Source organism: Temnothorax nylanderi, unplaced genomic scaffold, assembly GCF_030848795.1.
Source record: "Temnothorax nylanderi isolate EJ_2023f unplaced genomic scaffold, tnyl_v1.0 TNYL_tig0653_pilon, whole genome shotgun sequence".
NCBI classification, from domain to species: domain Eukaryota; kingdom Metazoa; phylum Arthropoda; class Insecta; order Hymenoptera; family Formicidae; genus Temnothorax; species Temnothorax nylanderi.
This window is the reverse complement of record NW_027249715.1, coordinates 23,258-37,157: the sequence shown is the minus strand read 5'-3', so window position 1 is coordinate 37,157 and position 13,900 is coordinate 23,258. Positions and strand designations below refer to the sequence as shown.

Below are 13,900 nucleotides of genomic sequence, written 5' to 3'. Positions count from 1 at the left end.
GGAAAACGCGATCGAAAAACTCAAGTCATCTGCCCGTCATGCCGCACGCTGAGATGCGAGACACATCGTTCGCTGCTTTGAGCTAATTACGCATCCTACAATATTTGTAACAATGCGCCCCGAAACGCATTGTTCCCGGCGAACACCAGCCGGATGCCGCCCGGCCGAATATCCGCCGGGCGAGAAAAGGTACAGTGTGACCGTTATTAATTATACCATCTCGCGCATAAGTCCTCGAAAGGACTTACCGCGGCAACTGACTCGGAGCGCCGAGCGGTGCCGAAAACGGCCGAGAGCCGCCGAACGCGATCGCGGCGTCGGGGTACCCATATAATACCCGTCCGTACTGCCGATCTACCCCGACGCTCGCCATCGCCGTCGCCGATACCCCAGACGCCACCAGACGGCGCCGAGGGGTATATAAACTCAGATCTTTTCCGAAAAAGATCAGATTCCGCCGTGAGCCAGTCACTCTCTGGCTCCGTCAAGTGAAGCATTTTGACGGTCGATTCGATCCCATCTGATAAAACCTCTCCAGCACACGGTACCGTCGCGATCCAGGGTAAGAGAGCTACTCGCCAAGGGTCTTGGCCGCCCGGTACCACCTCCAGGGGTGCGTTCCAAATTACGCATTAAGCGCGTAGACTGCATGGAAAGTCGTTCCAATTTAACCAATGCGCACATTGAAAGCGCTTTGGTAGTGCCGAGGATTCCCTAGATAATACTAACCGTTTTGAATTCTTTGCACTCTTCCCAGCGCATTGACTGTTTCTCTTTCGACTTGAGGCAGTGAAAGCGTTTTGTGCGTTGATGCAGTGTGTGCGTGTGTTGGATAATTCGGAACGTGCTCAGATTGCACCGGTTACATACCGAACAAACACAATAGACAAGAGAGAATTGACCACAGGAATCGACAAGCTCGGACACAATAATGGATCAAGAATTATTTGAATTTCCTGTATTGATTGATGGAAAAAATGAAGTAATTAGTTTATTTTTGACGAAAGAAGAAATGGAGAAAGCAACAAAAGGTAAAATTATACTATGTGTTTACGTAGATATTATTATGATACACTTTATTAATTGTAGTAGGTTAGACGCTAGGTTAACGATTGTGTTTTTCTTATAGACGAAGCTTTTTTGACAAAACTTATTGCGAACGAAACACAACAAGAAATTAATGACGTATCAGAAGTATTAGAAGATACAGATGAAAATGCTGTCAACAGTAACAATGCAGGTAAATACAAACAGTTTATTTTTGTGTAATTAATATCTGCAATTAACTTTTTAATTTTGTTTAAAAGCATATGTATACTCAAGATTAAGAATAATGTAAAAATTTATATTTTGATTATCTAATAGTTGTGTTTACGGTAACGGGCGTGGAATCCCGGCCGACCGCCACAGGTGGCAGTGTGGTCTTGTGGTAAAGCGCCAGACTCGTAACCCCGAGGAACCGGGTTCGAGTCCACCTGATCACAGGAATTTTTATATTCCAAACTGCTCCCTCCGCACGAGTGGGGCCCGTGCGGATAAACTGGGCTATCTTCTTAATATTCTTATTGTGTGCTTTTTATAAAGCACCTGAATTTCTTCTCATAATTGAAACGACTGTCACACATTCTGTTTTTGTGCCGTGTAGAGACTTTTTTTTTACGTGAGGGAAATCTTCTCCTACTGGGATCCCAGGCCGAGGCCCAGTTTACCCAATAGCCCCCGAAGGAGAAGCCCCCCCCACCTCCGGGGAGAGGCGGGGGGAGTGCCGGATTCCATGCATGCACATCGTCAACGATACTGCATGCATAGCCTACCGGCTAAAATCCTCACAAGTGTCCCTCTCGACGCGCATAGGGAGGCCCCGGGAATCGCCGGGATGCCAACCGTGAGCCTCCCCGCGCCAGCCCTTTAGGGCTCGTCTAATTTGTGGCGGATGGGTGACACCACCCCCATCCGCCACCCCCCTCTCCGGGGTTGCCACTTAAAGCAGTGGACGCGCGGTAACCCCCGACCGCGCGCCCGCCCCCCGGGCGAGTGAGGGGAGGAGGTACCGCCATCAAAGTGGTGGGCTCCTCTCCTCCTCGCGCCCCCTCGTAGAGGGCAGGCGGTGCCAGGGGCCCGGGAGTGTCGCCACCCCCAGCCCCCGGCCCCACCCTCCCACGGTCCGGGAGGGGCACTTATGGCGGAAACCCCGTGGAGAATCCGCCCGAGCCCCTCCCGGACCGCAACCGCCACCGACCTGCTCGGTACAAAAGAATCGGCGGCAGGGAAACGGGCCCCTGAGAGAGCCCGCCCCCGTGCCGCCGCCCATTCCCTCCCCTTTTCCAATGACACATCCTCCCCCTGGGGAAGAGGAGCCGGCCGGGGGGTGAGGGGGATGCCACAAGCGTCGGCAAGTGACGCCCCCCGCCCCCCGCCGTTGTCCTAACCTTGTACCTCGTCTAGGGCCGCTGCAGGGGCGCCTCTTCGAGATCCACGCCGTCGTCTTCTTACCGACGGCGGCCTTCGCCGCGGCTGTGGTCTCGGCGCCCCATCCTCATCCTCACTACTGTCATCGGTGGGAGGGAGGCTTACCTCCCCCTCCTAATTCTCTCGTCCGCCTTTTTCTGCGAGATTACTGTGTCGCAGAAGGAGACGAACGTCCTCCATTTATTGTCTCCAACTCCCCCCCCCTCGACCGACGCCGCAATGACGTCCGAGAGGGAGAGATCCTCTCCTATGACTGCCCGGAGGACACGGCGCTTATTTTCCCACGCTGGACAGTGTTCCAGCGTGTGTTGCGCCGTGTCCGTCTTCCCCGGGCAGTGATGGCAGCGCGTGGTGCGTTCTTTCCCGATACGGCACAGGTAATCACCGAAGCAGCCGTGCCCGGTGATCACCTGTGACGCGTGGAACGTAAGAAACCTCTTCTTCTTACGCTCCACCTACTCCGCAAGTACCGGCTGGACAGCCTCGCGTACCCTCCTCCCCGCTAATTGCGGGTTTGCCAGAAAAGCTTCCCAGTTACGGAGGAGGGTCTCCTTGGTTTGGAGCTTCAGCATCCTCCTTGCCCTCGCCGGGACTTCCCCCAGCCTGCTCCTGATCTCTTTCACCGTCTCATACGTTTCGGCGTATGATTTCGAGATCAGGATGACCGGGGAAACCGCGGCGAAGGTGATCGCCCCCACGTGGGAGACGGTCCGGTAGGCTCTGGCGGCCTTATTAGCGATTATCCGCTGGGCCGCCGCCATTTGCCTACTAAGGTGGGGACTTTTCCCCACCTTTTCCCACCATATCGGTGCTGCGTATAGCAGCACCGAGAGGACCGTCGCCACGTAGAGGCGCCGCGCGCCCCCGCTGGCCCCGCCGATGTTCGGTAGTAACCGCGCCAAATTATTGGCCACCCTCCTTGCTTTAGGGGCCACGCGGGCGACGTGCTCGCCGAAGCTCCTTTTGCTGTCCAGCCACATTCCCAAGTACTTCAAATGCGGAGTGATCGGGACTTCAACTCCTTCGACTCGGAGGCTGAGTCCTACCGGAGGTGGCCCCCACGCTTTGCAATTAAAAAATAATGTTCTGCGGGGCCACCTCCAAACCCAGCCTCCTAATCGAGCGCACCACGCATGCAGCTGCCACATTCGCCAGCCTGGCTAGCTCCTGCCAGCCCTCCCCGCTGACTCCCAGATATACGTCATCGGCGTATCCCGAGAACCAGCAATTGTTGGGGAGGGCTACCCTGAGAACCAGGTCATAAGCGATTATCCAAAGCAGGGGCCCCAATACTGACCCCTGCGGGACACCGCACTCCACTAACCTGATCCTCAGGATCCCGTCCTGGTCCGTGTACATAAGACCTCTGTCCCGGAAGTAGTCCCGGACGACCTCTATGAGGTAAGAGGGGACGCCTAACGCCTCCAGCGCCCCCCCCCCTATTACCGGCCAGGGGATGGAGTTAAAGGCATTTCGAACATTAAAAGAAATGCCCATCACTACATTCCCCTCCTCAATGTCGGCCTCCGTGCGGGAGAGGACGCGTTTAATCGCGTCAATCGTTGATCTCCCAGCACGGAAGCCGAACTGGTCGTCCGAAAGACCTTTGTCCTCCCTCCGGGACAGATGCTGGACGAGGCGTTCGGCAATTATCCTTTCAAATATTTTGCCTACCTCGTCCAGCAAGCACACGGGCCGATGTGCGGACGGGGAATCCGCAGGCTTCCCTGCTTTCGGCAGGAGTACCAGGCTGGTTTCCTTCCATTTCCTGGGGAACCGGCCGGCGCGCAGGCATGCAGTGAACAACCTGCGCATCCTGCCAGCCAGTCCCCCCGCGGCCAAGGTCCTTGCCTGAAACCCCATCAGGGCTTTCCCTTCCTGACCCTGCGGAGCACCCCCGCGAGTTCCTCTTTGGTTACCCCCAGTTCATTATCCCATTCCCAAGGTACTGTCCTCGGGAATGAGACTTCGCCTCCTCTGTCGGCAGGGAAGAGTGTATCCACAACCCTGCCGACGAACTGGGGGTCTAACGTCTCCGTAAGAGGGGTCTCAGCTTATCCTGAACCAGCTTATAGGGGCGCCCCCACGGATCCTCATCCACACTCGCGAGGAGCTCTTTCCAGGCCTTTTCCTTGGCCGCGAATAGGCAGCACGCCAGGCCTCTCCCGCTTCCTCTTCACTGAGGGCCCCGCGTCTTCCCGTGCGGGCCCTCTTCCATACTCTCTTTGCGTGGAGCGCCGTAGCTCGGCTATCTCCTCCGTCCACCAATAGGCGACGCGCCGGAAGGAGAGACGACGGATCCGAGGCATGGCCACGTCGCAAGCTCGCGACACGACACTGACCAAGCACTCGGCCTCCGCGTCTACATCCCCATTTCCCCGGCGTCGCCGCCCTCACCCCACGTCAGTCCAAGGACTGCAGCCTTCAATAAGTCCTTATCCAACTTTTTGAGGGCCCATCTTTGTCGTTTTTTATCAGCGTCTCGGCGGCGGGCAAGCAACTCTGGAGGAGTGGCACGGACCATCATCTCTATGTAGAGATGATCAGAAAGAGTCTCCTGGTCCGTAACCACCCTCCAGCCGCGTATTTTGCGCTCGGCAAGGTGATTAGCCCACGTCAAGTCTACTATCGAGGCCCCTTGCCGGCGCACGCAGGTGCTTTCTCGGCCCGTGTTCACCAAGCACAGGCCGAGACCCGCCGCCCATAATTCCAATACATGACCCCTCTGGTCGGTGTGCGGGGAACCCCCCCACAACGCGGACTTCGCGTTAAAGTCCCCCGCCACCATGACCTGGCCAGGCAGGCATCTGCGAACGCATGCGTCAATCTCGCGCAGCGTCCGCTCGAACCTGGCCAGGTCCCATCTCGGAGGGGCATATACTTCCACGACGGAGATGAGTCCCCATTTCGCCGCCACAAACCCATCCCCAGCAGTGTTGCGATCAGGGCTCCCTTTTTCACGCATGCGCGGCGAGAATGATATCAGTACAGTAACTAGCACGGACGAAAAGATGTACCGTTATTCACCTTCAAATTATTTAAAAATTTGCTAAAAATGTATAATGTATCATATATAATATGTATGTGTGTACATGTTAATATATATTTGCATATAAATATACATATAAATATATACATAAGTATATAAATTACATATACTATATATGTAATACAAGATATTTAAAACTTAATAATAAAGGAGGAGGGTCCCTAAGGCCTGTTTTCGGCAAAATTAGACCAAAATGGCTGGAATCACTTCCTTATACCCTTGGAAGTAATATTTAGTCAATTTCAGCCTAAACGGAAGTATTTAGAGTGTATACTTCAAGTATACATGGTGCATCAGTGCGCCCGTATCAAGCATTTCTTTGGAAAACTAAGCGTTTTTGAGAAAAATGTTTCAGATAAAAGTTGTATGGTTTCAAGGGGGACATAAGATGGTGTCATTGGTTTGATCTTGGATAGTCATTTGAAGGTCACGTGAATGTCGATTTCAATATTTTATATAGAACCCCTTATTTTTACATATCTTGTAGATTATCTCGAGAGCTTTCCAAAACACTTATAACTAAGTCATTTTTCATTAAGTACTTTGCGAGTTATGAAACTTCTTACAGATAGATTTGTAGAAACGTCCTTTTGGGGTGCTTGGTTAAGGTGAGTCCCCTTGCCTCTCACCTTTTGGGGTGCTTAGTTAATGGTTAAAATGGTTAAAATGGTTAAAATAAACGAGTTATTTTACGCGATAGTACGCGGGAGTTCCCGGTTGTTAAGTATAACACGTATGCTGCGAGTATAGAGCGTGACACGTCCGTTCGCTACGGCTATACCCGAGAGACTGCCTCGAGTCTCCTATCTCGCGCTGGCTCCCCACCATGCCGAACGGGCTCCCTACCATGCCGGACCATCCCTACTCCCGGGTTGTTTTCGTCGTTCGACATGACGTCACAACTTTCTCTTTGACGCCGCGCGTGATTATCACGCCTGTCCCCCGTGCCCCCCTTTCGGACGCTCCCGGGTGGAAATTTCCACGCGCAGTTCCATGTAGAGGTGCCCCTCCCTCGGTACCGCTGCACCAGGTTTTCACCTTTTTTGTTCACGCGGCGCCGTTGACGCCGACCCGTGCGCACCGCCTCGGAGACGTCCCCGATGATGATTCCGGGTCGATTCCCCGTAGAGGATGTCCAGGTCAACTTCTGGGTGTCGGCCGTTGACGCCGACCTGTGCGCACCACTTTTGAGGTGGCCCTGATGAAGATTCCGGGTCGATTCCCCGTAGAGGATGTCCAGGTCAACTTCTGGGTGTCGGCCGTTGACGCCGACCTGTGCGCACCTCCTCGGAGATGCTCCCGAACAGATTTCCGGGTCGACTTCCTGGAAAAATCGCCCGGGTGCGTTTCTGGGCGTAGGCCGTTGACGCCGACCTACGCGCACCTCTTGTGAGATGCCCCGGAACAGGTTTCCGGACCGACTTCCTGTATAAATCGTCCGGGCGTCCTTTTGGTGGTCGGGCGTTGGCGCCGACCCTATGGGCGGATGCCCCAGGTCCTCGAGAGACGATCCCGAGACCCCGTTCCTGGGGAAGAAGTCCCCTTTTGGAGCCGATGCTCCGCTGACGACGCCGACCCCGTAGCCGTCCGTACCAGGTCCGGCCGATGTTCGAACCTTTTTTCCTGGAGGTTACCGTGGTTCACGTACTGCTCGCATCTATTATCTTGCCGACCTTATGCGTCAAATGAAATGTCATAATATCGTGAACCGCCACCATAAAACCAAAATGAACCTTCTTGTCGGCGATCTGTCTTCATAACTTTATTCTACTTATGCCGCCTGGGCTAACTATGCTAATGGGTAACATTGCCTTATGGGCACGCAAGACTTAATATCTACCTTGGTTTCTAACCTCGGGATTCTGTGACCGAGTCGTCGCAATAGTGACTCAAAAGAAAGAAAACATACCAAAATCTACTTATTGCCGCGGGATCTAAAACGAAAATAAACGGAATGAACGCGGCCCTCGCTCCATCGCGCGCCTCGTCGCTAACTCAGTCTGTCTCTTCCTCGCCGCTGGACGGGCTTAGGAAGTCGTCCGACGGCTGGTCAACTTGGCCCACGGGGGTGGGCATCCACACCACGGGAGGCTGGATCGAGATCGCCTGGCTCCCGGTGGACTCCTCGCTGAGCCCGGCCGCGGTCGATCCGTCTGGCGAGACGGCGGGCATGTCCCGCAGTGGCTCACCTACCCGCGCGTACGGCGTGTCGCTCTCGCTCGCGACGCTCGGCGGAACCACCGTCCGCTCGATCACCACGCGTGGCGATTCTTGGCGGCGTACGATCGCCCTTGGAGAGAGCGGTCGCAAGGTTGTGACCGGACGTTATTACTTGGCCGCCCGATTCCCGTTATTAAATTCCTTTTCACGGTCGCCACTCGGTTTGACCTTATACCACCGAGAAGGTAAGTTTTCTACTTCCTCGAAATTCTCAATTTTATTAATTCTCCTTTATTTTCAGGTTCCCGCCAACGCTGGATCGTCGCCGCTGCAGCTTCCAGGATTCTCGCTTCTCCGCATACCAGGATCGCCGAGGGACTTCGTGGATCACCGCCGATGGATCAGGTAAGTGAAGGTAAGTAAAATTTACGAATTCGAGAGTCATTTTACAAACTGATTGAACAATTTATTCAATGTTATCCTTTCCCGCAGGAACTTCTTCACAGATCTTCGTTTTACATGAAATGGCCAACACGCATGTCGCCAGGCACTATCACCTTTCCGCTTCGCAATTCACAAATTATTTGGTGGCTCTGCACCTCTCGTTAATTGTCGTAACGAGCACGTAACGCGTTTCCGCGGGCGTTGCCGGATGTTGCGGATCTCGGGGCGAACAATCTACGCGTCCGATTCATACTCGCGGGACTTAGCGCGCGCGACGAACGTTAGCGCGAGATATACGTGTCACCTCTTCGAAGGTCCCCGACAGACTGCCTCGAGCGCCGCAGCTCTCTTTGGCTCCCCACCATGGGTCGCAGCCCCCACTCCTCGGCCCTACTGCGTCGCGGTACCAGGCCGTGCCCGCTTTCTCTTTTCCCGATCACGTGATTCCCCCGTGCGGGCGTTCTAGAATGTTCCGGTGGAAAATTCCACCTGATCCCCGCTCAGGACGCTCCCCCTCCCTGATGCCAATGCACCAGGTTTCGTCCCCCGTCAATTCTCGTCCGCCGACGACGCCAACCCATGCGCACGACTTATATCACGCTATAATACATGTTCCCGGACAACCTCCTCGAGGAAGATGTCCGGGTGCAACGCATCCTGCACGCCGTTGACGTCGACCTACTATGATCGACCTTTAGACGCTTGAGGTCTCGTTTGCGAGGTCTGTTCCTGTAGATGATGTCCAGGATACGAATTCGTTGACCCAGGTCACGAGCTCGACGCCGACCCACCATGATCGTGTACCAGGTGTCGCGCCTTCGTCATGGCGTATTATTTTCTTTACTATCGCGTCAGGTTTCGGACTTCGCAAACGCGGCCTCCGATTTCGCTACCGACCTTCTCTGATCGACTCACGCACTCCGCACATCGGTCATACGCGGTTAGTTTCGATCGAAACCCGCCGGTTCTCGATTTCGCGAACGCGCTTTCGGACCACGCTCTCGGTTCTCCCTGACCAACTACTACGTCCCGCCTGTCCGTCATGGACCGCTAATTTCACGCGCGCGGGCCTGGTTCGCGATTTTGCCGACGCGATCTTTGATCGCCATTCCGATCGCTCCTGACCGTTTCCCGGGCTTCGTCTCTCCGTCATGAGTCGTTACTATGACGCGGGTACACCCTGTTCGCGATTTCGCGTGCACGATCTAGGATCGCATTTTCGCTTCTCCCTGACCCGCCACCAAGCTTTGCTTGTCCGTCATAGGCCGTTGCTTTTACTCGCGCGGACGTGATTCGCGGTTTTGCTAACGCAATCTTCGACCGTAGTTTCGATTGTCCCTGACGGTTTCCCGGGTTTCGCTTGTTTGTCATAGGCCGTTGCTGTTACTCGCGCGGGCCTGGTTCGCGATTTCGCAAACGCGATCCCTGACCGTAATCTCGATCGTCCCTGATCATTCACCGAGCTTCTCCTATTAGTCAGGGGATGTTACTTCGACGCGCACGCGCCCATCATACCTTCAGCGCCCATCATGCATGCCCCCGTCATTGAAGATCGTGTGTGGCTCGTGCCTAATAGCTGCGTGCTACGCGTCGGTTCACGCATAAACAGTAATTTTAATCATTGGCTCGAGCCGAAAATAAAACAAACATCACCGACGCCTGGGGAAATTTATACTTAATAGTCGAGCTATGGCTCGGCGGACTTAGCCGCAAACGCACTTATTAACTAATTTTCTTATCCTAAGTATTCTCGCGTCGGATGGGACATATAATAGAACGGAGCACGTCCCTCATCCTCGGAGCGCTCCACCCTTTGTACCGGTGTCGGTCATTTCCTCTGCCACTGGCGCCTCGGGTGGCGCTGGTGGCGCTTCTGCTTGTCCTCCTGCCAGGGTCGAGCTCGTCCTGATCGTGTCTGCTGCCAATTTTTTCCCTACGGAGGACCATTCGGGTTACCCCTGAGCGAAGGGGTCGCGACTGGGAAGCATGCGGTTGCAAGGTTGGCGGCAATTGAGAAAATGTGGGAGGAGTTCCGCGAAAGGCAGGACGCTCTTGAGGATCTCAATCCGGAATTCGAAAACGACGGTGAGCGAGAATCCTTTAAATCCGATTATTATACAGCATCCGCCGCCGCTAAAGCGCTTATCGACGCAAAACGAAAACACGACCCGAATCCGAATCAAAGCCTTGACGTTAGTAATTCGAATTCGCGGGTTAATACGGGGGATAACATTAAACTTCCTCCGATACATTTGCCCACGTTTAAAGGGTCATATGAACAGTGGCCGAATTTTCGCAATACATTCAAAGCAGTGATTGACGAAAATGAGAGCTTGTCCGATATTAAGAAGCTATATTATTTGCGATCATCTTTAAAGGGTGTGGCCTCAGAGATAATGACGTCTATAGAGATGTCCGCCGATAACTATGAGATTGCGTGGAATCTTCTCGAGAATCGATTCGAGAACAAGCGCGTTCTTGTACATCACCATTTGCAAGCTCTAATTGAGTACCCCGCTATCCAGAAGGAACAGCACGCATCCTTACGTCAATTGTTGGACTCTACGGAAAAACACGTACGAGCTTTAAAGAAGTTGGGACAACCGACCGAGCAGTGGAGCGCCATCCTTGTCCATTTGATGACTGCGAAGCTCGATAGCACCACGAAACGCGAGTGGGAGAATAAAACGTCTTCCCGAGACGTAGCGACATATGATCAGTTTATCGAGTTCATCACCAACCGATGCATCATGCTCGAAACGCTGCAACTCGACAAGTCAAAGGCGAACCAACCTTCAACGTCGAGCAATGACAAATCTGGTTCTACCAATAAACGAGCAGTAGCTGCCGTTGCCACAAAGTCTAAGTCAGACCTTTGTCTGTTCTGTAAAAAAGGTGAGCACAAAATTCACAGTTGTCCATCCTTTCTCAATCTATCTCCGCAGGTTCGAATTAAGGAAATGAAGGTGCTCAAAGTATGCCCGAATTGCTTGAGGGAAGGTCATACCCTCGAAGCATGTGGATTTGGCACGTGTCGCTTATGTCAGAAAAAACATAATTCTCTCTTACATATCAATAAGAATGAGAATATGGGCTCAGATGATACTAACCGATCGCAAATCCCACCTGAACCATCGTCATCGTCCGCTGAGTTTCAATCCAGTACTCTAGCTCATTGCGCCACACTCACGCATGAGCGAGGACTACTGGCTACTGCAATCATCAAGATACAAGACAGCTCAGGAGAATATCACGAATGTCGCGCATTTCTCGATCCTGGGTCTCAAACAAACTTCATAACGCAAGATCTCTGCGACAAGCTTCACTTGCCTCAGCAAAGCCAGCAACTATCTATTCGCGGCATCGACAATATTCAAACGATTGCACGTTATCAGACTCATGCGACGATACAATCGAGATTCAACGCGTTCAAGATCAAATTAAACTTTTCAGTGTTACCTGAGATAATGACCAGGCTTCCATTATCTGAAATTAACAAACGCTATCTCAAAATTTCTTAAACAATTACTTTGGCCGATCCGTCTTTCCATATTCCAGGAAAAATCGACGTTTTGCTTGGAAGTGTAATCTTCTGGGAGTTGCTCTGCGTTGGTCAAGTCAAGCTTGGAAGAAATCATCCGATTGCTCAAAAAACAAAATTGGGCTGGATCATTGTCGGGCCTATAGGAATCGAGAATCCACGTTCTTCATCTAACGTTTCTGTATGTGCCTTCTCTCAATCAGAAACACTAGAGAATCAACTCGAGCGGTTTTGGCACGTTGAAGAAGGAGCTCCATACACGGAACCATGCGAGAACGACAAAATTTGCGAAGAGGAATTCGTCCGAACGCACCGACGCAATGCAGAAGGACGTTTTGAATTGCGACTGCCCCTTAAGGGTAATATCAATCAGCTCGGACATTCAAGAGAAACCGCCGTCAAGTGCCTTAAGTCCATGGAGCGAAAGTTTGCTAAATCACCAGCCCTGCAAGAACAATACGGAAAGTTCATGCAAGAATACCAAGATTTAGGTCACATGACCGAGGTGACAGACGATGACCGGTGTGAAGTCAAAGCTTACACGGATGATCTGGTAATCAATTACCTGCCTCACCATGCTGTTATAAAAGAAGACAGCCGGACGACCTAACTTCGAGTCGTTTTCAACGGTTCGTGTCCCACATCTACCGGGATATCGCTTAACGATATACTTCGTGCCGGGCCCACAGTGCAACCGGATTTGCTGTACATCTTATTAAGATTCCGCAAGGATCCATACGTCATGACCGCTGATATTCGAATGATGTATCGACAGATACTGGTTCAAGCTGATCAACGTAATCTGCAAAGAATATTGTGGAGATGGGATAAGGACGGACCTTGCAGCCGCTCACTTCGGGGAAGCAGCCGAGAGCGGGTGACACTCTGCGGGAAACGCATGAGAAGGCGGAGGTAACAACCGAGCCGACTTTCGACGGCTGTGGAAGCCCAGGCAGCGGCTGGGGCGCACAAACTCGCGTATTCCATTATGTCCCAGTTAGGAAAAAACGACGCCTGCGCGACGGCGAACGCATCAGGTGCAAAATGAGATTAAATCTCCCGGCGAGCACGAAAGAGAGACTCGTGAGGAGTGGGCGTCAAATCCAGGCAACCGATGATGTGGAAGCGCGTGCGAAAACATGTAAAAACCGAAAGAGAAAGTTGTGACGTCACGGCGAACGACGAAAACAACCCGAGAGTAGGGATGGTTCGGCATGGTGGGGAGCCAGCGCGAGATAGGCGGCTCGAGAGAGTCTCTCGAGTATCGACTTAGCGAACGGACGTGTCTCATAGTAGTTCCGCGTAACGCGAAGACAGAGTACGACGATAGCGGTAGTAGATACTTAACAATCGGGAACTCCCGCGTAATTGCGCGTTAAACGCTCACTCAACAATAGTGAGAGGTACAACGATACCAATTAACATAAATAATCCGGTGCAAACGGATATAACGGCGGCGACCATAAGTGCGTGTCGAGTATACTACCATCGCGGACATTGAGTCTCGCTACTACGAGATATTGTACGAACGGCGTTGTTTCTTATATTTAAACAACCGAGATCAACAAATTCGGCGATTGTTAATCCATAAAGCGCGATCCACACCGAAGCGTGGCGACACCGTGGTGAACTTACTTTATGTAATTGTGAGGCGACTTGTAACATGGATACATCGATCTGGAATTACAGAATAGTGAATTCTAAAACAAAGTCTCAAGATTAATTATATAATTAGTGATACTTACCTTCTACTTACCTTGTCCTTTGGCGATGATCCCTCGTTGTCCAGCGGCAATCCGGTATGCGATGTGAAGCGAGGATCCGGAGACGATCAGCAGCAGCGACGATCCATCCTGGGCGGGAGCCTGCAACAGAAGAAGAGTATTAGTACATAATTAATGTAAATTATCGAGACGTGCCTTTATCCAGTATGCGAATAGGCGAGGATCTGGAGACGGGTAGCAACGGTGATCCATCAGGGGCATCAGTCTGAAAGAAAGGAGTAACATTAGCGTCTTGATAAGAATCGGGGCGTTGATACAAAATTACCTTCTCGGTAGTCAGAGGTAAAACCGAGTGGCGACCGTTAGATGGGAAGATAGCCGCGAAAATCGGGCCGAACTCGTGCCGTCCGGTCACAACCTATCCTGGAGTTTATTCTTAATACGCTAACCTATGGGTTAACTTGCGCTCCTTTCCTAGCCACTCGTTGCCTGGTACAGCTCGCAATCGAATAT

At 52.5% G+C, this 13,900-nt stretch overlaps 3 protein-coding genes across 3 annotated transcripts; 1 reads left to right on the top strand and 2 right to left on the bottom strand.

Annotated features, from left to right (window-relative positions):
* Positions 1–2,924: 2,924 nt before the first annotated feature.
* On the bottom strand, positions 2,925–3,449 carry LOC139784648 (uncharacterized). The gene has a single exon (XM_071723836.1). It carries the CDS (start codon positions 3,447–3,449, stop codon positions 2,925–2,927), a length of 525 nt encoding a protein of 174 aa, XP_071579937.1.
* Positions 3,450–4,831: 1,382 nt separating this feature from the next.
* LOC139784646 (uncharacterized) lies at positions 4,832–5,257 on the bottom strand. The gene has a single exon (XM_071723835.1). The coding sequence runs from the start codon at positions 5,255–5,257 to the stop codon at positions 4,832–4,834; it is 426 nt and encodes a 141-aa protein (XP_071579936.1).
* A 4,883-nt stretch (positions 5,258–10,140) lies between these two features.
* Positions 10,141–12,273, top strand: LOC139784645 (uncharacterized). The gene is made up of 2 exons (XM_071723834.1): positions 10,141–11,509; positions 11,681–12,273. The coding sequence occupies exons 1-2, from the start codon at positions 10,141–10,143 to the stop codon at positions 12,271–12,273; spliced, it is 1,962 nt and encodes a 653-aa protein (XP_071579935.1).
* The last annotated feature ends 1,627 nt before the right edge of the window (positions 12,274–13,900 follow it).

Coding starts and splice junctions, on each gene's coding strand:
- LOC139784648 (XM_071723836.1), bottom strand. CDS start 3,449: ATGTGGCTGGACAGCAAAAGGAGCTTCGGCGAGCACGTCGCCCGCGTG.
- LOC139784646 (XM_071723835.1), bottom strand. CDS start 5,257: ATGGTGGCGGGGGACTTTAACGCGAAGTCCGCGTTGTGGGGGGGTTCC.
- LOC139784645 (XM_071723834.1), top strand. CDS start 10,141: ATGTGGGAGGAGTTCCGCGAAAGGCAGGACGCTCTTGAGGATCTCAAT. Junction 11,510..11,680: donor CAATATTCAAACGATTGCAC/GTTATCAGACTC, acceptor TCCATATTCCAG/GAAAAATCGACGTTTTGCTT.